Here is a 26,071-nt window from a genome sequence, read left to right on the forward strand (position 1 = left end):
GATGCTGTATTTCTTCAAATTTTACTGTACAAGAACTCCATAATGTAGTGTCGGGAAAACTCAAGCTTGAGCCAATAAAAAATTAATTTTGTATATCGCATATGAAAAGGTGATGAAATATTGGCTAATCTTTGTTTAATCTTGCGAATACTTATTTTACTTGACTTGGTTATCACAAGAAATACTAAGTATCCATACACATCAGATACGAATTTTCGCTTGATTGCGGAAAGAAAAGATGCAAAATATATGTATGTATCAATAGTAGAAACTTAACATTCAAGAAAATCATGTTCTCTTTTCTATTTTCTTTTTTTTGGAAAAGAAACAGTCTTTGTAATTTATTTAGGTTCGGCTTACATAAATATATATATTAAGAATATTAAAAATTAAATCATGGTTGACGTAAGATATCAATTGTTATAAATTGAATAAGATAAAGGGTTTTAGTTAATTGATTAAGAATGTACACGAAGCTAGCCTACTACGTTGCATTTTTTTTTCTTCTCCTTAATCTCTATGCACAATGTAGGAAACAGAGCGTTAGCTAGATCTTTGTTGCTGCTGTTGTTGTTGTTGCGCTTTGTTGCGATGTTCATAGTTTACAAGACGCTGTCCGACCAAATACTTGTCATTTTTAATATGTTCGTAAAGTTTTTTGAACTGGCGTACTTGAAAGCTTATAAGTATGCATACCAAATTCACCAATAGTAAAAATGGGTAAAGACGTCTGGCGATTAATATTTGAGTTTGTAAGTTGGCGACAAATAGAGGAATAATTCCGTACGCCACTGCGTATGGGATCGCGAGTGCCAGACCAAAGCAGCAAATTACGGGTGCAGCTAGCTCGGTGACTACGAATTTTAAATCCATCTCTCTGATGCCGTCATTGTACGCTCGCTCAATCGCCAATCGCAGCCTCCACTCAGGCCCCATCATCGTCACAGCAGTTGCTATTTTTGTGTAAAGGACACCCAACGCCCAGTCTTGCCACACAAATAAAATCGGGTTCTGTTCCAATGGTACCCTCAACGGCACAACCACAACCAACTCAAGGAGAAGCCCAAAAAGTAAGGGTATTACACCCACTAGAAGGACAAACGCAACAGAAGCTTTTAATCCCAAGACTGCCCAGTGCTTGATTCTGTCCAATACTGCCCTGCGACCTCGAGGAAGCCACGATAAAGCCAGAGCCAATCCTCTAGCTGCAGCCCAGCACACGTAAGTGCCACAAGCTACAGTATACACTTCGTGCACTCTCCCTGAAAGAGTAACAACAGCTTCGCCTCCGTCTGAAAATGTAAAGTACATTCAACATTTTGAAAAATTTGATATTTTAGTACTCTGAAAGTATATTGATCAAAGTTACTTACCAGTCGCTGCTACCGTCGGTGCCATGACTGGTGGCGAAGGTGCGGGTGCACCAACCATCCAAAGAGCCATTACTCGTCGTCCCAGCCATACAGGTAGAGTCATTGCGATGAGGCTTGAAATCACGAGCGATATGCATACACATAGTAAAAGACCAACTAGTCTTGCAGGGAACCATCGCGGCTTGGTGTATGGCTGGTAACCCACTGGTCTCTCCCTCTGTACAAGAGCTTGATGAGCTGCGGCAAGGTGAGGATGCTGAGGTTCATCTATCACCGCAGGCTCTGGCTCGTTACTCTGGTCCCTCAGTAAATAGGACTGGAGGTCCAGAAACCAGGCAACGACTTTGCACCAACCTCGCAACAAAGCCTTCAGCCAGGTACGGGTGTGTGACTGCTCCAACAACGCGGGAAGAATGACTTGCAGCAACAACAATTCGAGCGATAATTCGCTTACCTAGATAAAATGGTTTTGACAGTAGAAATTGAAAATTTTGCAAAAAAAGATCATTTCTTTGAGTTGCTCAATGAATAACATCAACTGTGATTAGAAAATCGGTGTTTGGTTTACCTGTGCTTCACTCTGGACAGTGACGGTGTAGGGCAGAAATCCCGGCCATCCCCACCTGAGCAGCTTCACTGGCAACCAGAGTACTAGTAGTACGACGGTTCCAAATATGACTGCAGACGCGACGAGTCTTCTGGCGTGTCTGAGCAGTGGTAGATGTATCATCTCTTGGATAGGCGAGAAATCCGGATCATTCAAGTTTCTGAGAAACCAGAGAACCCCTGGCCTCACAACTTCTCTTAGAAGTAGAATGAACGAGGCAAAATAATATATGTAAACCATTCCGACAAGCCAGTGAATGAACATTGAAGTTCCAGGCGCCAGCCTGAACGAAGATTCTCTGTCTCTGAGACTGGCGTCAAACATTGCGAGAGAACAGATGTCGAGCCACCAGCCGCACACTAGTGGCAAGACTCCTATCTCTACAACTGACAATAAAGAGACCTTCACGACAACGTAACAAAGGCCTAGAACCCTCTGCGATCGCTGCAAACCTAGAAGAGCTGCTAGTGTGTGCAAAACCACCATAGAAACGGCGATCACACAGTAACCGCAAAGCGTTGTTACTAGTCCCTCGAAATGCGAGGCTGTTACATGTTCTTGTAGACCTAGCCACGCTATTGTGATGTGCCCAATGTGATAAGGGCAGAAGGCAAACACCTAGAATGAAAAATGAATTGGTGATGTAATTGATTCAAGACATCTCAAACATAGCAATGTTCATCTTCAATCTCTCTATGCTCACCATTATGAACAGAGTGTTCAACGAAACCACCCAGAAAACATGCTCAATGAAAAGAAGCGACCCGTCTAATCCCAACAGTCGCTCCCAAGTTAGTTCCTCGGCTGGTCGATCCCATTCCATGGGATTCCAATTTGCCTCTTCAGCCTCCCCCTGGCCTTGACCTTGTGCCCTCCATCCTGCACCAGCCTGGACATTGGGCTGGGCACCATCTATGCCTGGCTCGTCCCTGGGAGGAAATACTGGTTCTTCTTCTTCACCTCTGAGCGCCCCATCTGGATTCCCTATGTTATTTTCACCAACTTCTGGGTTTAATATATATTCCTCTGGATTTTCGGGAGCATTGTTCAGTATGCCTTCGCCTATATCGGGATCCAGTGGAATATCATGTTGGTTTTCTGTGAATATTAAAGAAACATTATCAGTATTTGAAAAAAAATGTTCTTGATCAACAATCGTACAGTAAGATTGTAAGTTGCATCAATTTTAAAAGTAACCTTCGATATTGTGTTGTCTCTCCTGCAAAATGGGAGGTTCTTCAACAAAGGGAGGTACATTATTGTTATCCTGAGCTTGCGGCTGATTATCTGCAGGCTGGTCTTGTCCTGCTTGACCATCCTGCCCATCTCGATGAGGAGGGTTATCAACCGGAGGCAACTGTACATTGTCTCTCTCAAGCCAGTCGGGTCCTCCAGCATGGAGAATTTGTTCACGCAGCCAAATCAGCCCGATGAAACCAAAAAGAGTGCAGGTTACTACGAAGCACCCATGGAACACGTCTGAGGATAAATTTTCTGTCGAAAGCATATCCATCGGCAGCGACATTATCTGAGAAAAAAAATACAATGATTTTCTTTTTCCAAACCATGAGATATTTGGATGGACGTAGATATACTTAGATGACTAACCCGAACTAAATCCAGAGACCCGCTGAAAAGAGTACGATAAGTTCGACAGGCTGTGAGTGGAACAATGCCGAGCCATGCAATGGCGACCAAGGTGTAATGAAGCCAATATTTGACAGCTGTAACGATACTGGAAAGCAGCCCGCCGACAACATCTCGTAGAGGAAGACGTCTGGGCATGTCAGGACTGTAGATCGGCGTGAAGGAGAAGCGGTAGCCACATAATTCACAGTATTCTTTCCGCGAATACCGCATCCACTGCACTAAGCACTCCTGATGTATCCATTTAATACTGCCGGTGCAAATGCATGGATGGAACAGCGGCCTATCCGCCAAACCTTCGGATCTGCAGACCCTGCATATGTCTGACCCTAACATGTCCTCCGTCATGTTGGTTAAGTTATGTTGGTAATATTTGCTTCACCACCAATGTAGCTGAAAGGGAAAGTCATTCCTGTGCAAAAAGGCAGTTATACAAATGTCTTATGCTTTGAAAAATACACGGCTGACATCGCGATTGTAAATGTCGTAACTTAACTCGAGGAAATGATTTCTGTTGAAATTGCGTTATACCAAGTGATATATTCGACGGTAATAATAGCGGAATTTGGCGCATCGTCAGTGGGGTTAAGGGCGGATTGAATGTCACAAAAACATCAAGATATTGCCGAGTGTATATATTTACGTTGTTACGTAACGAACGGTAAGAGGATACCTTCGTATTCTGCTACTCGTATCATGAGAAATGTGCCTTAAAAACGAGTCCTAAAATGTAAGTCGGAGGTGATGTGTAGGCGATGGTATTTTCGTCGTCAAAACATCGGTTCATATTGCAATAATAAAACTATATATTCATCGCTGCGTGTAGTGTAAAGGTACGTTATGAGAGCTCTTACTCACGTATGTGTCTACGTATATTGTATATACGAATATTTTACTTTCTTCTCGTACCAAATTGTGGAACAAAATCGAAAACTATTGATGGATCATAAATGTCGTGACAAAATATCTACTGCTATTTCCAGCTGCTTCTCTCCTCTCACTTGCAGTCGTACCAACCAATCGCGAATGTAGTTGTAGGAACAAAAAACGTCCGTGAAATCGCACTTCCTCTTAACTTCCTCGTCGCGTCGTATGGGTTCGTGGCGCACCCAATCAGAAATAAGTTACATGTTTGCCTGTTCACCTCTAGAGCGGTACCATGCAATATGAGAAAGAAACACGCGGACATCACATACGCGGATGAACAGATTGAACAAGATTTTGAAGGTTATCAACACCGAGGCCGGTTGCTTCAGGGAGAATAGGTTATCAAGTTTGAATGGACGTCGATGAGAAATCACACAAGAAGGAAGCGGGGCGTAAAAAAAGACGACGTAGTGATAAACAGGAGCAGGTTGTCGAGGACCAACAGTCGAAGCCAGGAAAACGAAAAAAGGCAGTGACTGATCCTGTGTTTGAAATCGAGTCGAAGAAATTGCGTCCGAGGTACGCTCTGTTTTTATTAGTAACTAGTTATTGAGAAAGAATCGTTCTCCAAAACTGTACTGACGATAGTGATAAGTGTAATAAGCGAACTTCTATTTCCAGCAAAGAAATTGAAAACGATGACGAGGCTGGAGTATCGACTGAAGAAAGTCCCGCGAAGGAACCTAAGGAACCTTCTAAAAGACAGATGAAGAAGGAGAAGCTGCAGAGGAAAATTGCTGAGCAAAAAGAATCTAGCAAATTAGAAGCAGCTCAAAAAGCGATCACTTATATATCTAAGGTACCTGCGATAGCCTATAATTTTTTTATGTAAATAGTCCTAAGAAGGTGCCCTAGTTGATTTTGACATTGCCTTATAAATCTTCATATATCAAGTTTCAGGTATCTCAAATGCAAAAAATATATATATATATCGTCGTCGAAATCGACCAGGGCAGCCCCTTAATGTTCCTATAGAACTTAATTTAACTTACAGTGGAAGCATGCGAAGAGCGACTGGAAGTTTGAAAAACTAAGACAGATATGGCTGATGGACCATTTGCTCGATCACAATTCAGTGCCAGACTCGATATTTCCTATAGCTTTGGAATATTTTGAAGGTTGCAAAGGAATGGCAAGGCAACAGCTAGTTAAAAAAATGATGCAAGTAGTAAAGAAAGTCGAGGAACAGGTGGCCAGCAATAAAGATGAAACTGAGGCTACAGCCACTTCGGAATACCTGAGAGCTAGACAAATCCTTCAAGCACTCCCCACAGAGGCTTGAAAGATGATACAAGATTTTTACTTTTTATTGAAACTTTTAGGCCTATGGGGGCTCTTATACTATTTGGTAAATTTTTTTTATACCAGATATTGATAGCAGTGACGTAATTTTTTTGACTACCTAATTTCACACATATTTATTTTTATCGGTAATGAGTGAGTGAATGTGAGTGAAAATCTAGTTGCGATAGTTTATTCTTTTTTCCTTTTCTTTTAATAACGTAACATATAATGTTGATGTGTATAATCATTAAATAAATTCATATACATTGTTTACAATAGCTAATTACATTTAGTCATATGAAAAGCCAGAGCATTTTTAAGGACTACGGTTTAAAAGAATTTACGCATTTATTAATGATGATTATTTTGCATCAGCATACTTATTGACGAACTGTCGTAGTTTATCCGTATCTTGAAGTCCAACTATTCTCTCCAGAACCTTACCATCCTTCATAGCAATGAGGACCGGGACGGATTCAACCTATTTTTTTTTTGAGCGGGTGATAGCAAAACGTATGAGTATAATTCATCGCTTCAAACTAGTGTAAATAAATACATTGAGGTAAAAACTTGACCAAACCTCGTAGTCCAAGGCAAGATCGGTGTTTTCGTCAATATCAACTTTGGCCAGTACAATTTTTCCTTGCTTTTCGGCAATTACAGATTCTAATCTGGGTGTCAGCATTCGGCACGGATTACACCATCTGTTCAAAAACAAATTGAAATAAGTGAGTTGATATGAAGTGCATTTTGGTTTGCAACTGTTGCACTCTCAGAGGTTTCTTCTTAACCAAAAACTTAAGCTCCATACAATTTTAAAATCAACTGCATATATGATGTGGCAATAATTATATCCAACATAACACGATTAGGTGATGTTGGAATTATTCTCAGAGTATCACAAGGAAATTTTGATTGCGCTACGAATCAACAAATTGAATTTGACATGTAATCAGGAAATAATTCTTTAGACAGCAGTTAATTTGAGTTTCCTAGATCACGAGTTTTAGATTCTTAGTCGAATTCCCTGATTTCTAGACTCTCAAGGTTTAAACGACCTTGATTTTTAATGCTTCCATAACCTAAAACCCAGGGAAGACATGAGACTGTCCTGAGGGACTTACGTCGCGAAGAAGTCGATGATCACCGGGATTTTCGAGTTCTTAACGCGGTCGTTGAAATCCTTTGGATCTTGAACAGTGAAAGCAGCCTGAACGGCGGGTTCTTGAGCCGGAGCATTTGCAAAGCCTCGTTTGACAGCGTTACACAAGATCCTGGTTCCACCGCGTAGCATGTTTTAGCCTAGAAATAAAATATGATGTGACGATCAACTTAGTATGCGATTAATTGATAATGGCAGGTGATCGCTGCCAAGTATTCTATCGAGTAATTTGAAATGTATCGGTATTTGTCTACGAGACGCATCAAATCACCTGAGTTCTTGATTGAATCTGAACGATGAATAATGCGATTTGCGGGTTGGATCCCTGACACTGCTACCAACATTTCGCCATCGTGAAAATAAAGTAATTTCTTACGTAACCATTTTTGAAGTTTGGAGGAAATTCTACTGTTAATTTAAAAAAAAAAGAAGCTTTAGATTAAACAAATAATCGAGAAGTACGCCGTCCTGGAATAAATATTTTCCTTAATTTGTTCATTAATATTTAGGTATATCTATAGAATTTTGTTACTTGAACATTTGTTTTTATTTTAATTGTATATCTATAAGTTATATTCTTATTGAAATTTGATTATGTAAGCACGTGGAATAGTTCGAGATTTTTTATCATCCAACGAGCGGCAGGGTGGCGGGAAGACGGGTGAGGCCGCAACCGTCCGCTTGCTAACTTGGGGTTCCGAATATTCTTATAAATCACATACTAAATACGAAACACGGACTTCGAAATTTTCTTTTCCATTCCATTTTCATTCTTGATAATACCGGAATTATTTCTCTGGAAATTACTGAAATCTTAGCTTATATATATATATATATATATACACACGCACACACACACACACATATATACCTATATATAGCTGGTCTTGTAATCTCTAATAAATAAAATAATCTACTTTAATCGAGTCTTCGGATTTGCAGGAATTTGGAGAAGCAAGGAATTGAAAAAAGTAAAAATAATTTGACTGAGCAATAATAATTATAATTCATAATAGGAACAAAAAACTTTGTTTGCCTCGTTACTGGTAGGAATATTAAACATTAGTCAGTAATCGTCTTTGTATTCGGTTGTGCTTAATCCAACACTGCTTAAGTCCTATCCATAATTCTCTAAAGCCACCTTTAGTCCCTCCTCGTTTCTTGCTGTAAATATTCAAGTAGATTCCAAGAACGACGATCAGGCCAGACCACACATATTGGAAGGTGAATGGTTTGTAAAAGAACATAAAGCTAATCAAAATCGATATCGCTTTTCTGCATGTCGTAACAGTTGCTGCAACGAATGCTCCGCAGCATTGGACCAGAGTCAAAACAATCTGTATACCCAAGTAACCGGACAGTGAAAAGAGCAGGCCAAGTCCATACGTTTCAATAGGATGCTGAAACAAGTAATAATATATATAAAAATGAACCAAAAAGAGTAACAACATCCACAACAATCTTTAAATTGGGTTGAATGTTTTTTTACCTCGGCACAGAAAGAAGCACCCGTCTGTAGGTCGGATATTGTCAACAGTATCAGGAATAAGTAGACGAATCCAATGCTGTATGAGAATAGGACAACCTCAGTGTTCGACGCCTTGTGCTCGCGCATGGCCTTCTCCTGAATGTTTCCTATAGCCGCATCACATAACAGGGCGCAACTGATCATCATGATGCCGACTGGATCGAATCGAGGGGAAATTATACTGTCGGCAACTGTGAAGAGCGCTAAGCCTATGCACATCAGAATTGCAGCGAGAAAATCCAAGGGGCCGTATTTTTTGCCCTGTATCAAGATACTGCCTATTAGGACTGGGACTAGCTTGCAGCATTTGAATATCACCTAAAGGACATAATTCACAAACGTTTTATAAAGTTAATTGTTATTTGCTTTGCAATCACAAAATTGTTAGATGATTATTTCTCTCAAAAAATAGTCAAATATGCCAATATTCGATAAAACATTTGATACAATATTTCACTGAAAAAAGAGTTACTATTATCATAAATTCTTTCAGCAGTTGAGTTCAACTTGAGTGAAGCTAAATAGTGGACATGCAATTGCAACCGAGGAAAAGAATTACTGGCTGTCAGTCAATCTTGCATTAATTTTTACCTGTGTCGGATAATTCAAATATCCTAATGAGGAATTAGAGAATCCCATAGTGCCAAGGGTAAGGAGAGCAAGTAGTAAATAAGTGCCCAAAGGTATTCTTCGAGTGACTCCTTTTATCCGACATTCGATCCATCCAAAAATTGTATAATATCCAAATTGGATGAGAGTGAGGTACCAACCGAACGGTTGGAATCCATCGAGGGTAAATATCCGCTCCTGTGAAGTATGAAAATTGTATCAAAAGGTACTAACCCATATTATGCATTTTGTGAAAATAGTTTGTTACCTGTAAATATCCGTATAAAAGATAAAAAACGAAAACCCCAGTGGTGCACCATAGAAGTTGGGCCTTCTGGCTAGCGTTAGTTAAATCAAAGCACAAAATTTTGATCTCCCTTTTATCGCCCTGTTTTCTTAGGCTACTGTTCAAATTCTCTATGTGTACGGTTTTAAAATCCATTGCAATGAGCGGGTATCAAGTTGCCGTATACGAGCGTGTGACACTTCGTGGCAACGTCAAAGAGAGCTGTTCAAGAGATTCTCAGATTTTAATCAACTGAACGTCAAGCGTGTTCATATTTTTCGTCAACACTTGAACCGATTGTTTGCTTTTAACAAGAGCATTCATAACTCGCTGACACGTGTTACGTATGTGTGTATAATACGCTGTATTTACATAATTTACAAATGTAATTTACATAATTTCCATTCCCTATTATTTTGACAGTTGTACCGTAGCGCACATACAAATGTTGCACGTCGCACAGATCCGCCGCCGCTCCACGCCGCTCATCGCTTCCGCATACCCTTCGATTAGGTGGAAATGTGAGCTAAGGTCGTAGGCAAAATTCGCGGAGTCTCTATCCTTTTTTACGGACTTACGATAGAAAAGGACACGCATGCATCTGGCAAATTACCCTAGCGTTCAATACTCGTTGAATGCGATTAGTTTGCCAATGCATTAGGTGACAATAATATACTTGCCAATTTTTTTGAAACGTTGAAAAGGTACAGGCGTTGAGTTTCTGGTTCACCGAATAATTAATATGTTGAAACTGTTGGGTATTCTAAAACAGGGCGTAACTTCCAGAAGTTTTGACGTATTCTAAGTTTGAAAACGATCCAAATATGCAAAAAATAATTAAAAACATAGTGTACAAACTTCTGAATTACCGACCGGCACTTCGTCTGGAAGATGGAATCAAATATTGCCTAGAGTTAACTCTTCTCCGTAGTATAGGTCCCGGGTGATTCAGGGCTGCCAACGTGAGCAAAGAAAATCATGATTGAAAGATATTATGGTAGTCAACTCTCTTATATTCATATTCAACGGTGCCACGGAGCGCTCGAGTAGTATAAGCTGTCGAGTGAAGTTTGCTCCTTCTTCGATATCGTTATTCACGGGTCGAAATTTTTTTACGGAGTTAAAAGTCATATTTACAAGGGATTAACATTAGTCATTTAAATTAACATCAGGTATTCGAGTGTGAAGAGAAGGCGGGAAGGAGGTAATTCGTCGGTGTAATGTGCGTGCAAGTTTTCGGCTAACGACGGATAGGTTAAAACAGAGCGTATACTAGAAATATTTTTTCGCTACTGCTTCTTCTTAAGAAAAGTTTCGGGTTTTTAAACGATTGCACTTTGAGGTGGTAACAGTGCGATGCAGGGGGCAGTCGCTCGGTCAGTTTTGTACTTTTCTGTTGTGTAGCCACACGGCACCCACGGCACACATCACAACCGCTCGGGAGAATCGACAGAAGCTGGGGTCAGCTTCGTGTTCGAGATATCAAGTCCAATGATCGTTCACTCGAGATAGCAGTTAATTCTCGAGCGTGGGACAGTAGAAGATCCGCGAATATCCGTGCTTAACGGATTATACCAGAAAGAAAGGAGTCGGGAAGGAAGGAGAGAGAGAGAGACAGAGTGAGAGAAAGAAAAGGGAGAATTTCCTTGCTAAGAAAAAAGTAATATGTAACAATAATCAGTCTCGATAAAAAGTGTCCGTCCTTTGACATCGCGAGTGTGTGAACGTCGTGAGAAAATAGAATGAAGTAAAGCAAAGTAAATCAGCTAAGCCGGAGAGAGGAAATTTTAATGGCGATCGGTTTAACGTGTTGTGACTTTTTACCAAATTTCAACATCGGCTCAATTCGTCGGTGAGAATCGGAACCTGATGTGTCCCCACCCATGTTTGTGAATGAATAATCATGTACTGTCAAGATAAGGGCTCAGTCGCCTCGAAAAGCAAAGAAGGTAAGTCTACCGCACTTGGCGAACCTTGCCGACGAGCACGACCGAGTTTCCTGCAATTTTCCCGGCTGCGATAGTCGTGTGTTGTTTGTTTTTTTTTTTTTCTGTATTGTTTTCTCGATATATTCTTCTTCGATCGTTATTTACCGTCCCGCTAATCTGCTAAAATCAACGGTTAATTTCTTTTTTTTTTTTATACCTCCTTGCCCTTTGTCCGTCACCGACAACGGCAACGAGCGAAAGGCCGGGAGGGGGGAAAACAGAACTAGACGGACGTCAAGTGCCCCGTAAAATGCGGGGGTGGATGACTGGACTAGGTGACTGGACTTGAGAAGGAGACAGCCGGCCAGCCAGGGCATTTCTCGAATACCTTTAAACTCACGCGAACCTTAACAAGATCCGTAAAAAAACATTTGCCGTCGCTCGATTGACTAGACGTCAAAAGGACGCCGTCGCTTCTCGCGTGTGTTTTTCTACTCACACATAAAATTTCAATGCGACAGACTTGATCGCGTTCTGTCATCTCGTAGTATCGAATACCGATTGATTGTTAGAGGAACAAATCTCTAACGTGACAATTGATTTATTAAACTTTGCTTGGCATGATACAGGCTAATTTTCATAATTCATATCACCTACGATTTATTGTCGAGCACTAAATTGGACTGGACTATTCAGCTCTCTTAACGTTATCAAGATTGAGGGCAGGGGCGGGGGGAAGAGCACTGGCATGCCGTTTGTGCAAGTGGTGAATGACGTCACTGTGTATAGTGAATGCTTGTGTGATGGTCAAGCGGTACGATGAGTCGTTCATATGACGTAGTTCTCTGTCATTTCTCGGTATGCGTGCTATAATTTACATTCTGTATTCTTACGATACAGTTGCTTATTACAATTAATTATTAATCGTATCTAGGTTCTGTGACGATGCGCGAAAAGAAGGGAGGCGCCTTAAGCAGAGTCCAAAAGCTCAAGAAACGCCTTAGCCATAGTTTTGGCAGACTTTGTAAGTACCGTTTTATGACTCTTATCGATATGACTAATGTCACACTTCGTATGCACACTCCTTAACCAGCGCCACTTCCTATTTTGAAATTAGTTCCAATGAATTTTATTGTTAAATTATTCCTTTTACAGATTGACGTGCGTCAAATATATAATAAAACATGGAAAGGTCTGATACAAGAATAAATGCTGCCTCAGAAGTAGAATTCTTTGATAGGTTGAATATTGTTTTGCTACCATATCAGTTATATCATGATTAGTTTCCTGTGGATTGTTTTAACAGTAAATAAAGTGTAAACTGATAAGGAAAGAGGCAAGTACGCGGTCTTACCATACTTGGTAAATCTAATAATCCCGGCAATAGCAAATATTCATAAGCAGGGTAGGCGGAAGTGGCCAATTGGAGCATAAGGAGTTAAAAACAAATATAAGTGTATTGTAAGAATTTTGTGGACAGAAATGTTACCCAGTTATTATGTTTCATCATCTTTTTACTTCCAGCAATATCTAAGGAAGAAGCAGACGATGTTGCCACAAGGGAACACCAGTTACCGTATAACGGGTATTCAGAAGAATTTCTCGATCGTTTAGAGCCAAATGGTAACATACCTACCGACAAAGATCGACGATATGGTTAGTAAAGTTTTAAAAATTTGAAAAATTTGCATAAAAATGATCTGCAAAACAAATTTCACTTGTAACATTCAAGGGATTTTCATTTTCTTATATTACTTTGTTTGATCATTTACTGTTAGAGGCATAAAAAATTATTTCTGTTGTACTGCCAGACACGCAAAATTCAAGTAGAATACAGATCGATTCTCATCATGATGTTTGTATCTCCAACAAACGTGTGGATAATCGTACACACATCACGGCTTGTATCTCATCACGTTGTCGATGTTATCAATCACTTGTATTGAGTAAAATGTTGGACGTCATTTCACATTTAGCATACCTGTGAAACTTCTATCGTTATTCTATTCAATTATAAAATAACACTATGGTCATTGTAATATGAACTTGAAAGCTTCAACGTAAATGCTTATGACGCAGTCATAATAGCTGCAAACAAATTCTCATAACATGTCTGGTAAAATTACCAAGTCACTCGATAACAGCGTGTGCATCTTTATATTGGTTGATATCAGACAAGGTGTTAAAATTCTGTTACCACAAGTGTTTTTAGCTATAGCTAGGTAGATACATACATACATACATACATGCGCTGGAGCTGATTTAGAGTTGAGTCAAACTGTTAACTAACGTGATAATTTTCGTTAAACATGCTTAATTATATTTTCGATTGCTTCATTACTATACGGCAAAGACAAGACACGTTCGTATTAATACACGCATGCTAAATACCCGCTTTTTAAAAATAATACCTATTTACCATTGCTGTATACAAATGATAAGAAGCGGGTCATAAAGAAGGGCTATACAATCTACAAATAGAAATATCTGTTTCGCAGAATATGCAACATATTATTTTCTTTTACTCAGTTGCCTTGTGGTAGATCGCAGATATATAAATATAAATAGATATATATATGTATATATATATATATATCTATTTACAATGTCAACTAGTCAAACAGAGCAAGTAGAATAAAATGAAATATTTCGTCACATTAAGTCTTTGTCTTCTTTTCTCTAAGTTTGGTTAGCGATGAAAACGAAAACCTGTTGGGCTAATTAAAAATTATTTTCAATGTTGCAGAGTGGGCGGGTGTCGGTGAACACGAGAGAGTGCATCGACAGCTCTCTGTTTCTAGTGATTCTAAGCTCCTCGATGTAGATATAAGGGAAGAGGCAAGGGTGGTTCTACGGAATCGACGTCCTCCTCGTCCAAAATCCGAGGTTTTCCTAGGGCCCGACCCTCCCCCGAGACGGGCAAAACGTTTCTCTGCATTCGGGGTAAGTTGTATCACCTGTTGTCAATAACTTCGATGAAACTGTTTATTCGAAACCTTAAATATTCTTCATGTTCACAGGGAGATTCGCCGTTTGGTAAATCAGATGCCTACATCAAACTGGAGCAGCTTGGAGAGGGTTCTTATGCTACAGTATTCAAAGGGTACAGTAATCTGACAAACCAGGTTGTCGCTCTTAAAGAGATTAGACTACAGGAAGAGGAAGGTGCACCTTTCACTGCCATTCGTGAGGCCAGCCTTTTAAAGGAGCTCAAACACAGCAATATAGTTACACTCCATGATATTGTTCACACTCGTGAAACTCTTACTTTTGTATTCGAATTCGTTCACACCGACTTGTCACAGTACATGGAGAGGCACGGCAGCGGAGGAGGGGGCCTTGATCCGCGAAACGTTCGGTTGTTCCTATTTCAACTACTCAGAGGACTAGCTTATTGTCATCGCAGGTGAGTTCTTGCATTCTCTGTTAGAGAAGAGTTTTGATTTAACGAACAGATTTTACTTTCTCACAGGGAAAATGAATTTCATACTTTGCAAAGCAAGTAGATTGCTTTACATAGTGATTCAGGGTATCGATGAATTGTGCAAATTATTAACGGGAGAGAAAAATGTGGGAAAAAAATTAGAATTTGTACTTCGCAACAATATTCCAGTATCTTATCTATTGCGTAGTCTCGATTGATTTAAAATATATGAGATTTCTAGAAATGAAAACTTCATACAACTGATAATGACGTATGTTATTAGGTCAAGCTAGATATTCGGTGGATAAATAGTATTTTACATTTACGATTTTTGTATTTTGACTGAGTACAGAATTAAAAAAGAACCTGAATCCGTTCCCTGCTTTTAAACGTTTTTGTTGTGGTATAATAATACCAATTTTGTCGCATACGTCTACTTGAGTACAGGATAATAAATGTCTTGGAAGAATTAAATTTTCCGCTTAGAAAATCTGGAATTTCCAAGGGTATATCCCAGCATGATATTACAGTCAATATCCTGTACACGAATACAACAAAGAAAACAAATGTGACTAATGTTCATAATAACAAATTACAGAAGAGTACTGCACCGTGACGTGAAACCCCAAAACCTGTTGATAAGTGAAATAGGCGAATTGAAATTGGCGGATTTTGGTCTGGCTCGGGCAAAGTCAGTACCGTCGCATACCTATTCACATGAGGTTGTGACGCTGTGGTACAGGCCGCCAGATGTGCTGCTCGGTTCGACGGAGTACTCGACTTCATTGGACATGTGGGGCGTTGGATGCATATTTGTAGAAATGTTGACAGGGCTGCCGACTTTCCCAGGTGTCCGAGATACTTATGATCAACTCGATAAGATATTCAGAGTTCTTGGAACACCGACCGAAGATAGTTGGCCAGGCGTCACACATCTACGTGGATACCAAGCCCACAAACTAGCATTTTATCCATTGCAAAAATTGGGACTTTCCTTTCCCAGGCTGTACGATGTTCCTGAAGGTGATAATATGGCCTCCGCACTTTTACAGCTAAATCCAGATGATCGGATAGGCGCTGATGACGCTCTTAGGCATCCTTATTTTGCGACACTTCCGCCAAAACTTTACGAGTTGCCTGACGGTAAGTTGGTCCTTGTTTCCTGAGGTGGATTTTTCAGTTTGTCAATCTATAAAGAGGTAGTTTTTACCCCTAAACTTGAAGTTCAAAATGAAATTTAAACACATGTTATGCAAAATTCTTATTCCCGAAACATTTATCTGAATTTGCAAGATGAATCAATACTTTCTGTCCTTTATAACAACAGAATGGATATGTAAAATAGGCAAAATCTCCCTGGGTAATATTTAGGTGTCTAAATTTCGTAATAAAGAGGGTAGAGTACCCTGTGAGAAAACTTGATTTTGTCGGCAAGTTGGATATATTCATTTATTTTGATGGTAAAAAACTCTCTTCTTTCTTACAGAAGTGTCCATATTTAGTGTCGAGGGCTGCCATTTATTCACGGAATCGCGGCACTCTGCTCTGAAGACTTGAGACTAGCATAATTGTTGAGTTGTAACAGAGAAAAATATAAGAAGAAATTAGGAGAAGTAATGGCCAATCTACAAGTTCAGAAATATAGGCACCAGTGCGTTGCCTGCTCTCTCTATATCTCTCTCTCTCTGCCTCTTTTAGGGCCACTCGACTTCCAACATACCACAAATCGATGATGGTTTTTTTCTGAGAACAATTATTGCAATCAAATGATAAATGAATCGATGAAAAAAAACCAGTCTGAAGAATACGTATATAAAAAAAAAAAAGCTAACGAAAAAGAACCCTAAGTTTTAACGTAAAGTAAAAGTGAAGGGAAACGAAAACATAAAATAGAAAATTACCTACTACCTACACTACATAAAGGAAATTTCTTTCTCGAAAAAAAAATACTTAAACAATGAAAAGAAAAAAGAATACTAAATTTATAGTGTCAGAAATGCACGCTGAATTTAGAAAGCAAAGCACGCACGACCCATCCTCGCACTTCGTCCAAATACTAGCTTTAGACTGACACCAATCAAAAGTAAAGCCTGTCGTCCCATGTCCCATCAATTTGAACCATCCAAGGCCATGGGGATGGCGGCAATTGACTAGCGAGAATATAATTAAATAAATGATTAAATAAATAAAATTAAATGAATAATTATAACGATATTAGGAAGACCCTAGAGGATTTGTAACGCTTTTTGGGCCAGACAAACCACCTTTGTTACTCTGATCAATTATTTCTATCGTAGGAACCGGGTAATAAGTAAGAGGTGATTGTAGTGGCTATGTGTCAATATTATTAAGTACTAACATACATGCATACACACATTCATAAATACAGAGCCAAGGAAAGTGTTACACGTCTTCTAAATTTTATCTAAGTTACGATATCGACGGATTATTATCGATTAATACGGCGATACATATACTATTATACCTACTCCCTACCCTCCCTTAGTAGTTTATATTTATACCGATTTGCAGCACACTTTGATAAAAAATATCAACGAGAGAAAGACGATGGTGGTGATGATGATGATGATGATGATGATGATTATGATGATTATGATAAGATGATGAGATGATTATGATAATGATGGTGATGATGAAAATGCAAGAATAAGAAATGAGTAACTTGCTGAATAAACAGAAAAATAATATTGAACAAAAGGATTGAACATTATTATGATTACTATTGTCATTAACAACAGCAGACGCGTAAGGTAGAATGTATATAGAACTCCAAGTTTATATTATTCATGACACTGAAATAGCTGAGCTAAACTAATAAATGTGACTTTGTAATAAATTGTAACACACACATCAATCCTTGATCCTATGATCAAATACTGAGCTTTCGCATCTCTTACAAACATTTTCTATAATAAATCAGGTATTGGTAACTTCCCTTATAATTATTACAGAACAACATTACAGTAAATGTTGTGAGAAAACGATTGTTAAAGAAAAAGAAGATAACACATCTATTTGTGGATATGAAGAAAAAGAATATAACATGAAAAAAGTAGTTTGGGATTTCAAAACAAAACTGTATCTTTATGATATTGCTGGTTATGCATAGGAAAGAATGGTTCTGTAAAAAAGCAAAGTAAATTTTAACAGATCTTTCGGTTATGTAAAATTATTTATTTATAGGTATAATCATGATCGTATTATATCTCTGAAATTGAAGTTAATTCGTATGCTTGAAAGAAAACAAAACAACGGCGGGAAAGCCGGCGTCGCTTTCGCTTCACTTCTGCGAGTGGATATCAATCAGCCTGATTCTGATTTATTTTTCAATCCTGAAAGTGGTGATAAGTGGCATCAAGACTAATCAGAAGGCAGCTTTAAACGGAAAATCTTCTGTACATAAAGCGAGCATGTTTTATGCGGTTTTTCATGTATATTTTCCGTACACAAATTATCAGGTCTATAACGGTCGAGTGAGTCTGCGAATGCGCATGCGCGGAGTACAGACAATACCACTTTTCAGTATTGAGCGCATGCGCTGTTGCGAACAGCAAATATTTCACGATTCTAACCTCAATTTCATGATTCATGAAAAACACGCATAACATGCTTTAGTTACACAAAGAATTATGTGCAACAAGCAGTCAACAGTTATTTCGCCTCGAATTTTTGCCATATTCACCCTCGGCTCGTATGCGTGCTCCACCTACTACTCACATTGCAAACTTACGCTCGGTCCGAAAAGACCGAGTTTGCCTCCTTGTTACACAATGTACTATTTCACGAATAAAAAATAAGTGAGAATCAGGGCACGGCTTCCCGGCTTCGTTTCGGTCCATTTTCAAATAGTGGTAGTCGCAAGTCATCGCCGTTCTTTTTTTTTTTTTTTATTTCTTGACCAACAGGTACCAGTCGTCCGACTGTGTTCCAAAGCGTGCATTGGTAGAGTAAGTCGAGTCTGCGTGTGGGCGAATAGCGGGAGTGCGTCGCGCTGGCATACACTGATCGTTCGTACGGTACTCTGGCGACATTGGTGTAGATGTTTTCGCGCAGATTCATTCAGCGTGGTTGGCGTCGCTTTCGGTTGTGTGGTAGTGGTGTTGTGAGTCTGCAAAAAGAGAAAGGCTGTGGCATAAGGAGTAGCAGCAGCAGTTTAGTGCAGCTGGTGTCAGTGGAACGCGGCGTGTTAAACAACGGTAATATCGTCGCACTCTCCTCACTCGCCGTTAAAGTGTTTGGAAAATCCTACGCCGCCGCTAGCAGCACATCGACCAACTTTGTTTGTACGGCGCAAGATACGATGAACGGCGATACGACTCGTACCGATATTATGCCTTCCGCCGAGAAGAAACCGTTCCGTCGTTTACCCACCGATGTACGCCCCTATCACTACGACATTTCGCTAACACCGGACCTTGGGAAATTCACGTTCAGTGGAAAGGAAAACGTACACGTAGATGTGAGTGTTTCCCAATTAGCATAAGCACCCTCACCTACCCGTGAAAAATTCAAACTCCCGATTATCCTCCCTAATTCATATTTTAAACCATATGCTGCACGTGCTCACGTGTGCAAAACCTTGGCGAATACACACATTCACGTTCATCGCGTGTCTGACAATGAAATAGAATGTCGATTGTACATACTCACGCTACCGCTATTCCTAGGTTAGAAAATCTAACAGTTATTTCACTCCCGTTTCACCGGCATTTTATCCTCCTATTCTGATAATCTTCTCAATTTTTCAATGTTTTCCACCACTTCTTTTCCAGAGCCGTTTATCGTTATTTCGCATTATCTATATGTCTATTTGACGAACAGAATTGGTTAATAAATAATTTTCAAAAAGTAACTTGTGACGGAAAAGCCACTGATTCAATCAATCGAGGATTCGCAAAATGTATGCACATTTTTTTGACTAACAAGCTCTTTTTTGCATCCAGAAATAACATCGGATCTTTTTTTACTAACGATAATTCTTTGTAACATAGTAAACATAGTTATCTTTCCTATTCCTAGATGTATGTATTCAGTGCATTCAATTTTGAAAACTTCGCAGCAGTGTAATGAGTTTTATCAGTATCATTAGTCATGAAGTGTGGTATACTTAGTGCTTGAATGATAAAAATAGTAAAATTCATCCAGTCGTAATTAATTAATCACAGGGGAAAAAAAAACTTTAGATGGTTCAAAAAAAAAAATCTGTGGCTCTCAGTTTTGCTGAATCACTTTTCCCTCTTGAAAATAAACTGAGTTTCTCCTTGCATAGAAGAGTGGAGGGAGGAATGATTATATTTCATTCTTTAAATAAATTCCTCCGAGGTAATCGTGCGGTTTTGTAAGAATATTCTCTGCAAACATTTTTGGAGCGAATAATATTGTCAAAGTATAAGGAATGTTGAATTTTGAATTGTGCATTTATATCGTAAATGAATGGCTATATCCACGAATACTGTGTCTTGATCAACGGTTTAATGTTGTAACGTTTCAACTCCGTTTTACATTTAGTCCTTTTCATACGCTCGTCATATGTTAATGTTCATTTACAACCATTTGTGATTTATTCGAAACTTTAACCCGACTAGGTCAGTCATCTGCTTTCATCTCTTTGCTTATAATATTATACCGAAAATTGCTCCAACATGATCAACGATTGATACACATATGTATGTCCATTTAATTAGAATAATTAGTCTCTCAATGTTTTAATAATCTATTGCAGTTATTAATCCCACCATAAACAGGTAAAACAATCCACAGATACTGTGGTTTTGAATTCCTTGGATATTGACATAAAAAGTGCCGTATTTTATGGTAACGATGGAACGACAATCCCTGCGAGTAATATCGAGTTATCTGTGGAGGCGGAAACCGCCACCATAAAGTTTTCCAAAATATTACCGATCGGTGATAAAGTTGGATTCATCGGTTTCGTTTTCACCGGTGAATTAAACGACAAGATGAAAGGATTCTACCGTAGTAAATACACCGGGTAAGTTTGAGTTCTAGTTCATTAATTCGGTCACATCCAAACTTTATAATTTCTTTCAGATTGTCAGGTGACGAAGTAAGTTGTGCGGTAACATTTCTCTGTCCTTGTTCAGCGCGCATGTTGTTTCCATGCTGGGATGAGCCAAGTTTGAAGGCTATGTTCACTCTCACTATTCGTGTGCCAGCCTCCTTGACTGCCCTCTTCAACATGGTATGCATCACTCGTTCCTAATCGATCGATTGTTGTATTTCAGATCCAATGGCGAGGATCAGTTCGCAGCTGTGACGCAATTCGAGGCCACAGACGCGAGGCGCTGCTTCCCCTGTTGGGACGAACCTGCCCTCAAGGCTACCTTCAACATTACGCTAGCTGTTCCTCAGGACCGTGTCGCTCTATCCAACATGGTAAACAGCGCCTTGTGTTTGTCCTTAATTTGCTTGTGCTCGTAATTTCCCTAAGCGTTAATATAAAATCTGTCACCGGCCTCACACATCCAACTCTCATTGCAGCCAGTAAAATCTGAATCAGTTGAGGGAGAGTTCAAGGTGCTAAAATTTGACAGAACTCCCATAATGTCGACTTACCTTGTGGCAGTTGTTGTCGGTGAGTATGATTATGTGGAGGGAAAATCGAGCGACGGAGTTCTTGTGAGGGTATATACACCGAAGGGAAAAAAGGAACAAGGTGAATTTGCCTTGGAGGTTGCAACAAAAGTGCTACCATATTACAACACCTACTTCGGCATTGCTTATCCATTACCAAAAATGGACCTGATAGCGATAGCTGATTTCTCTGCCGGAGCCATGGAAAATTGGGGGCTCGTAACATATAGGGAGACCTGCCTGCTCGTCGATCCCCAGAATACCTCAGCAGTAAGAAAACAGTGGATCGCATTAGTCGTTGGTCATGAACTGGCTCATCAATGGTTCGGCAATCTTGTCACCATGGAATGGTGGACTCACTTGTGGCTTAACGAGGGCTATGCATCGTTTGTAGAGTTTCTTTGCGTTGCTCACCTGTTTCCCGAGTACGATATTTGGACCCAGTTCGTTACAGACACGTATATCAAAGCTCTGGAACTCGACGCGCTCAAAAACAGCCATCCGATTGAGGTCCCTGTCGGACATCCGTCCGAAATTGATGAGATTTTTGATGACATATCTTATAACAAAGGTGCCAGTGTGATCCGAATGCTTCACAGCTACATCGGCGATGAGGACTTCAAGAAAGGCATGAGTTTGTACCTCAAGAGACATTCTTATTCCAATGCTTTGACTGAAGACCTTTGGGCTGCACTTGAAGAAGCTAGCAGCAAGCCTGTCGGTGCTGTCATGTCGACATGGACCAAACAGCAAGGATTTCCAGTTTTGAAGGTCTATAATGCATTATTATTATGCGAGTAGGTATTTGATTAGTCGATGAACGAGTCGTTTTCCAGAAATTGAAATATGAGAATGAATTTTTTTTAGATATCCGTAGTTCAATGTATCTAGTAATTATTGATTTGTATAGTGCTTGATGTCCAGTTTTGCGCGAAATCTAATTCGAAAATAGTACTTTTTTACCTGTAGAGCGAAAGTGGAATGCAAGTGATGCACACTGGAGGACGGCATATTTGTGACTCGACGAAAATTAGTATGAAAATGTAAAAGATATTTCGAAAGCGACACTGTGTAACGATCCTTCAACCACAGGTTGACCAGCGACAGGAGGGAACGTCGCGCGTTCTTTCACTTTCCCAGGAGAGATTTCTTGCTGATGGATCAAAGGACAAGGAAAAAAGCCTGTGGATGATACCGGTGAGCGTTAGCACGTCGCGGGCGCCGCAGGAAGTCGCGATTAGCACGGTAATGAACGAAGCTCAAAAAGAGATCGTTTTGAATGACGTGCCCGAAGGTGCTTGGGTAAAAATCAACCCGGGGACGATCGGGTTTTACAGAACTCGTTACAGCCCCGAAGCGCTTTCTCTCCTTCTTCCCGCCGTCAAAGACCGCACCCTCCCTCCGTTGGACAGACTGGGACTCCTGGACGATCTTTTCGCCATGGTGCAAGCCGGGCATGCCTCAACGGTTGAGGTCCTACGACTGATGTACGCCTTCCAGGCAGAAGACAATTACACGGTTTGGTCGAGCATCGTCAACAGTCTTGGTAAACTGAGCGTTTTACTTTCTCACGTCGATTACGAAGATTCATTCAAGGCCTTTGGACGATCTCTGATGAAGGACATCGGCAGCAAATTGGGCTGGGACCCAAAACCTAACGAGAGTCATCTGGATACGCTTCTCAGATCCTTGGTGCTGGGGCGCCTGGCCGCGTTGAACGACGCGGAGACGATCGAGGAGGCCAAGAAACGCTTCGAAGCTCATGTATCAGGTGCAAGAATTCTTGCCGCGGATTTACGCAGTCCTGTTTACAGGGCTGTACTTTCCGTGGGCGGAGCTGATACCTACGCAACGATGCTGAAATTATACAGGGAGGCTGATCTTCACGAAGAGAAAGACCGAATATCGCGAGCCTTGGGCGCGATAAAAGATGAGAAACTGCTCAAGCAGGTGCTTGAGTTCGCGATGAGCAGCGAGGTTCGCGCCCAGGATACGGTATTCGTTATAATGTCCGTCGCCATGACGTACAAGGGGCGGATTTTGGCCTGGGCATTTTTCAAGGACAACTGGAAGGTACTCATGGACAGGTACGACGGCGGTTTCCTACTCTCAAGACTCGTCAAATTTACGACAGAGAATTTTGCCACCGAGGAAAGCGCTCTAGAGGTCGAACAGTTCTTCGCCGATCATCCGACACCGGGAACTGAGAGGACTGTACAGCAAAGTTTGGAAACCATCAGACTGAACGCGGCGTGGCTTGCCAGGGACCGAGAAGCTATAAAATCGTACCTCTCAGCCCTGCCGTAACTTGGAACAAACCGCATTAACACCTAGTCACTTATTCCTTACATCTACGTTGTTTCGAGAACCTTTTTCTCTTACAACATGTTCAACGTTATTTAGGTTGAATCAAATTGACAAGACTTCGGTGCATAATAATAGTAATAATAATAATTATTATTATTATTTTTACAACTATTTCCTAATATCTCAAGGGTATGTGCAGGCGTTTTTGCGCCGCGGCTAGTGGTTTGGAGAGATATTTAGTTTTCTTGTGTTTCTTTTTGTTTCTGCCAAGGAGAGAGATGAGAAGTCATTTTTGATCTTACAAATAATCGAAAAACTCCATTGATGTTACGTTTCGAGTCATCCGTGTTTTCATATTGACCAATGTTCGCCCCTTTACTTAATGTTTTCTAAACTTCAAACGGCAAATTATGTTCGGTTCCCTTTACACTACGTGAAAAATGTCCGGAAAATGTTTGTCCTTTGTCTTTAGTAAAATTCCGCAGAAAAAACGTATCTTCAACTTGGGAGAAGCGGGTTTATCCATCTGTGTATAGATAATGATTGGTTTAAATATACTTCTTCATATCTGATTGCAAATATTCAATTACCATAACAATATTTTGTACCCGGAACATGGTTTTTTTTTCACTATAGGGCAAAAGAAATATTTTGCCCTTCTGACACTCGCCGCTCCGATGGGCCAATGCAACACCAAAGTTTTTGATATATGTGTGTGTGTGTGTGTGTGTGTGTGTGTGTGTGTGTGTTATAAAACAATATCTGATAAAACACCCTTGTATCAATTATAACATGATTTTTTAAAAAGACACCGTCAAGATACAACAGACAGGTACACGAAACACGCGATGACTAAAGAAAAATTCGTGGGAATCACCCTCAAACTGTTTTACGAGATGAACGATTTTGAACAAACGATGCTGCGACTGTGAATTTTTCCCTTTTTTTACTGAAAAATTTCGTCATCTTGAATAACGTGCAGCTCTACCGGTCGAAATGCTGTGTAAAGAAATCGGTTGCAATGGTCCCAAGTTGTCGAGAGAAAAATACGGAATATGATTTCAAAATATTTAAGAAATCCTCATCTTTATTCACAACAGTCAGTATTGGGATGCTTCAGTGCGTTGAGCTTTCTAATGGTATTTCATTTGCCTAAATGGATAGAAGTATGAAAATTACCCAAATTTGGAAAAACGTTTAATTCGATGTTTCGATAGGGTGTATGGACGATTTATTTTTCGAACAAAAACTATTACGAATAATCTCAAATCGCTGTGATCAACGCTTCAAAAGTTACAGCTGAAAAACTGAGAAATCTCGTAGTATTTTGCGGTCAAGTTCATTCATTGATATAAATTAAATTTAATGGAAAAACGACACATTTTTAACAAATCTAATGATAGAGGAGTGGTATTTTTTTCGAATTGCAACTTTATCGAGTACTTGGAGATTATTCGAAGTATCGAAAAATTCAATATTCTCTGTTATTGCAGGCATGTAGAATCGAAAAACGTATAGAATCTCAAATGAAATCTTAGCACTAGGCTTCAGAGACTTTTATCTTTTTACCGTTGGCTTTATTTGCTAGTTTTCGTTTTTGTCTTCGGTTTCTTTTATTTCGATTCCTGTTTACACTGTCGGTGACGTAATAGCTCGGCGTCGCAGCGACTTATTAAACGCGATAAGCATCACGAGTAGTATCATATTTCTAACGAGGGATGTGTTTATTGTTTATACAGTAATTACGTACGTCTAGCCTTATATCTCGTTGGAGTTGGGTGAGTAGTCTCTCGAAATGCACTCCGCCGTTTAAAACAGGCTCCAAGTGCGGCGGACCTTAAACTTACAGTCGAGTCGCCTCGGTATCCCGCAAGAAGAGGAAGAAGAAGAAGTTGTTTATCTTAATGTAAAATATTAGTTTTCGATAAGATATTACTAACTACGGCGCCTATTAGTCACGCATAACTTACGTGGCACACGTGCAGAGGAAAGTCATGTAAAAATTCAAGCTCTACTCAGTATACGTTTCCTCACTCGTATATATATATATATACGTTCCAATATATATATATTGGAACGTATACTTATAGATCATATCTGTACGAAGATATGTTATACCATCAGAAGCATCGCTTCACGCATTAGACACCGCAGCCGATTATACGTCTGAGTCCTCAACTGCGGGATTCGCCAGACATGTTTCATTCATTCGTTCATTCATACATGGATACACCCATGACGCACAATACCGTCTCTCTATTCTCCAATGACGAAAACCAGACATTACAGAATCCTCCGAGAGCGTTGCTGAACGCAGCAAGACGTGAATTGTGTTTCATTGATCGATTTCTCCGTGACTCCCGCATCGGGAAGA

General features: G+C 39.9%; 6 protein-coding genes across 11 annotated transcripts; 3 read left to right on the forward strand and 3 right to left on the reverse strand.

Moving 5' to 3' along the window:
- Nucleotides 1-293: 293 nt before the first annotated feature.
- Nucleotides 294-4,633, reverse strand: LOC107218183 (E3 ubiquitin-protein ligase MARCHF6). The gene is made up of 7 exons (XM_015655968.2): nucleotides 4,486-4,633; nucleotides 3,589-4,020; nucleotides 3,178-3,508; nucleotides 2,684-3,078; nucleotides 1,942-2,598; nucleotides 1,374-1,827; nucleotides 294-1,292 (listed from the first exon to the last, which is right to left on the reverse strand). The coding sequence occupies exons 2-7, from the start codon at nucleotides 3,973-3,975 to the stop codon at nucleotides 544-546; spliced, it is 2,973 nt and encodes a 990-aa protein (XP_015511454.2). The 5' UTR covers nucleotides 3,976-4,020; nucleotides 4,486-4,633; the 3' UTR covers nucleotides 294-543.
- On the forward strand, nucleotides 4,046-5,863 carry LOC107218185 (uncharacterized protein C7orf50 homolog). 2 transcript variants are annotated; one of them, XM_015655970.2, is made up of 4 exons: nucleotides 4,046-4,288; nucleotides 4,778-5,073; nucleotides 5,176-5,353; nucleotides 5,549-5,863. In XM_015655970.2, the coding sequence occupies exons 2-4, from the start codon at nucleotides 4,907-4,909 to the stop codon at nucleotides 5,834-5,836; spliced, it is 633 nt and encodes a 210-aa protein (XP_015511456.1). In that variant the 5' UTR covers nucleotides 4,046-4,288; nucleotides 4,778-4,906; the 3' UTR covers nucleotides 5,837-5,863. The 2 variants fall into 2 exon arrangements, with proteins under 2 accessions (XP_015511456.1, XP_015511457.1); XM_015655971.2 differs by lacking the exon at nucleotides 4,046-4,288 and adding an exon at nucleotides 4,320-4,460.
- A 151-nt stretch (nucleotides 5,864-6,014) lies between these two features.
- On the reverse strand, nucleotides 6,015-7,400 carry LOC107218186 (thioredoxin, mitochondrial). Its single transcript, XM_015655973.2, has 4 exons — nucleotides 7,272-7,400; nucleotides 6,963-7,140; nucleotides 6,419-6,542; nucleotides 6,015-6,319 (listed from the first exon to the last, which is right to left on the reverse strand). Exons 2-4 carry the CDS (start codon nucleotides 7,130-7,132, stop codon nucleotides 6,200-6,202), a joined length of 414 nt encoding a protein of 137 aa, XP_015511459.1. The 5' UTR covers nucleotides 7,133-7,140; nucleotides 7,272-7,400; the 3' UTR covers nucleotides 6,015-6,199.
- A 581-nt stretch (nucleotides 7,401-7,981) lies between these two features.
- Nucleotides 7,982-9,993, reverse strand: LOC107218184 (adenosine 3'-phospho 5'-phosphosulfate transporter 2). The gene is made up of 4 exons (XM_015655969.2): nucleotides 9,406-9,993; nucleotides 9,120-9,335; nucleotides 8,490-8,846; nucleotides 7,982-8,400 (listed from the first exon to the last, which is right to left on the reverse strand). The coding sequence occupies exons 1-4, from the start codon at nucleotides 9,577-9,579 to the stop codon at nucleotides 8,056-8,058; spliced, it is 1,092 nt and encodes a 363-aa protein (XP_015511455.1). The 5' UTR covers nucleotides 9,580-9,993; the 3' UTR covers nucleotides 7,982-8,055.
- Nucleotides 9,994-10,458: 465 nt separating this feature from the next.
- LOC107218200 (cyclin-dependent kinase 14) lies at nucleotides 10,459-16,635 on the forward strand. Of its 4 annotated transcripts, none has more exons than XM_046740131.1 (7): nucleotides 10,459-11,083; nucleotides 12,286-12,375; nucleotides 12,876-13,007; nucleotides 14,098-14,294; nucleotides 14,372-14,757; nucleotides 15,374-15,918; nucleotides 16,262-16,635. In XM_046740131.1, the coding sequence occupies exons 2-7, from the start codon at nucleotides 12,297-12,299 to the stop codon at nucleotides 16,330-16,332; spliced, it is 1,410 nt and encodes a 469-aa protein (XP_046596087.1). In that variant the 5' UTR covers nucleotides 10,459-11,083; nucleotides 12,286-12,296; the 3' UTR covers nucleotides 16,333-16,635. The 4 variants fall into 4 exon arrangements, with proteins under 4 accessions (XP_046596087.1, XP_046596088.1, XP_015511483.1 ...); XM_046740132.1 differs by having other exon boundaries at nucleotides 10,459-10,645; XM_015655997.2 differs by having other exon boundaries at nucleotides 10,460-11,372.
- A 2,069-nt stretch (nucleotides 16,636-18,704) lies between these two features.
- On the forward strand, nucleotides 18,705-24,269 carry LOC107218195 (puromycin-sensitive aminopeptidase). Of its 2 annotated transcripts, none has more exons than XM_046740128.1 (5): nucleotides 18,705-19,255; nucleotides 20,541-20,788; nucleotides 20,848-20,998; nucleotides 21,298-22,161; nucleotides 22,483-24,269. In XM_046740128.1, exons 1-5 carry the CDS (start codon nucleotides 18,836-18,838, stop codon nucleotides 23,695-23,697), a joined length of 2,898 nt encoding a protein of 965 aa, XP_046596084.1. In that variant the 5' UTR covers nucleotides 18,705-18,835; the 3' UTR covers nucleotides 23,698-24,269. The 2 variants fall into 2 exon arrangements, with proteins under 2 accessions (XP_046596084.1, XP_015511478.1); XM_015655992.2 differs by lacking the exon at nucleotides 20,848-20,998 and adding an exon at nucleotides 21,042-21,192.
- The last annotated feature ends 1,802 nt before the right edge of the window (nucleotides 24,270-26,071 follow it).

The sequence above is a fragment of the Neodiprion lecontei genome, chromosome 5 (genome assembly GCF_021901455.1).
Source record: "Neodiprion lecontei isolate iyNeoLeco1 chromosome 5, iyNeoLeco1.1, whole genome shotgun sequence".
Taxonomy (NCBI): Eukaryota; Metazoa; Arthropoda; class Insecta; order Hymenoptera; family Diprionidae; genus Neodiprion; species Neodiprion lecontei.

Coding starts and splice junctions, on each gene's coding strand:
- LOC107218186 (XM_015655973.2), bottom strand. CDS start 7,132: ATGCTACGCGGTGGAACCAGGATCTTGTGTAACGCTGTCAAACGAGGC. Junction 6,543..6,962: donor ATCATCGACTTCTTCGCGAC/GTAAGTCCCTCA, acceptor GTTTTTGAACAG/ATGGTGTAATCCGTGCCGAA. Junction 6,320..6,418: donor ATCTTGCCTTGGACTACGAG/GTTTGGTCAAGT, acceptor AAAAAAAAATAG/GTTGAATCCGTCCCGGTCCT.
- LOC107218185 (XM_015655970.2), top strand. CDS start 4,907: ATGGACGTCGATGAGAAATCACACAAGAAGGAAGCGGGGCGTAAAAAA. Junction 5,074..5,175: donor TCGAAGAAATTGCGTCCGAG/GTACGCTCTGTT, acceptor TTCTATTTCCAG/CAAAGAAATTGAAAACGATG. Junction 5,354..5,548: donor CGATCACTTATATATCTAAG/GTACCTGCGATA, acceptor TTTAACTTACAG/TGGAAGCATGCGAAGAGCGA.
- LOC107218200 (XM_015655997.2), top strand. CDS start 11,327: ATGTACTGTCAAGATAAGGGCTCAGTCGCCTCGAAAAGCAAAGAAG. Junction 12,376..12,875: donor CCATAGTTTTGGCAGACTTT/GTAAGTACCGTT, acceptor TTTTACTTCCAG/CAATATCTAAGGAAGAAGCA. Junction 13,008..14,097: donor CGACAAAGATCGACGATATG/GTTAGTAAAGTT, acceptor TCAATGTTGCAG/AGTGGGCGGGTGTCGGTGAA.
- LOC107218195 (XM_046740128.1), top strand. CDS start 18,836: ATGTTTTCGCGCAGATTCATTCAGCGTGGTTGGCGTCGCTTTCGGTTG. Junction 19,256..20,540: donor AGGAAAACGTACACGTAGAT/GTGAGTGTTTCC, acceptor CACCATAAACAG/GTAAAACAATCCACAGATAC. Junction 20,999..21,297: donor TGACTGCCCTCTTCAACATG/GTATGCATCACT, acceptor CTCTCATTGCAG/CCAGTAAAATCTGAATCAGT.
- LOC107218183 (XM_015655968.2), bottom strand. CDS start 3,975: ATGACGGAGGACATGTTAGGGTCAGACATATGCAGGGTCTGCAGATCC. Junction 3,509..3,588: donor GGTCTCTGGATTTAGTTCGG/GTTAGTCATCTA, acceptor TTTTTTTCTCAG/ATAATGTCGCTGCCGATGGA. Junction 3,079..3,177: donor GAGACAACACAATATCGAAG/GTTACTTTTAAA, acceptor TAATATTCACAG/AAAACCAACATGATATTCCA.
- LOC107218184 (XM_015655969.2), bottom strand. CDS start 9,579: ATGGATTTTAAAACCGTACACATAGAGAATTTGAACAGTAGCCTAAGA. Junction 9,336..9,405: donor TTTTATACGGATATTTACAG/GTAACAAACTAT, acceptor CATACTTCACAG/GAGCGGATATTTACCCTCGA. Junction 8,401..8,489: donor GTGCTTCTTTCTGTGCCGAG/GTAAAAAAACAT, acceptor TACTTGTTTCAG/CATCCTATTGAAACGTATGG.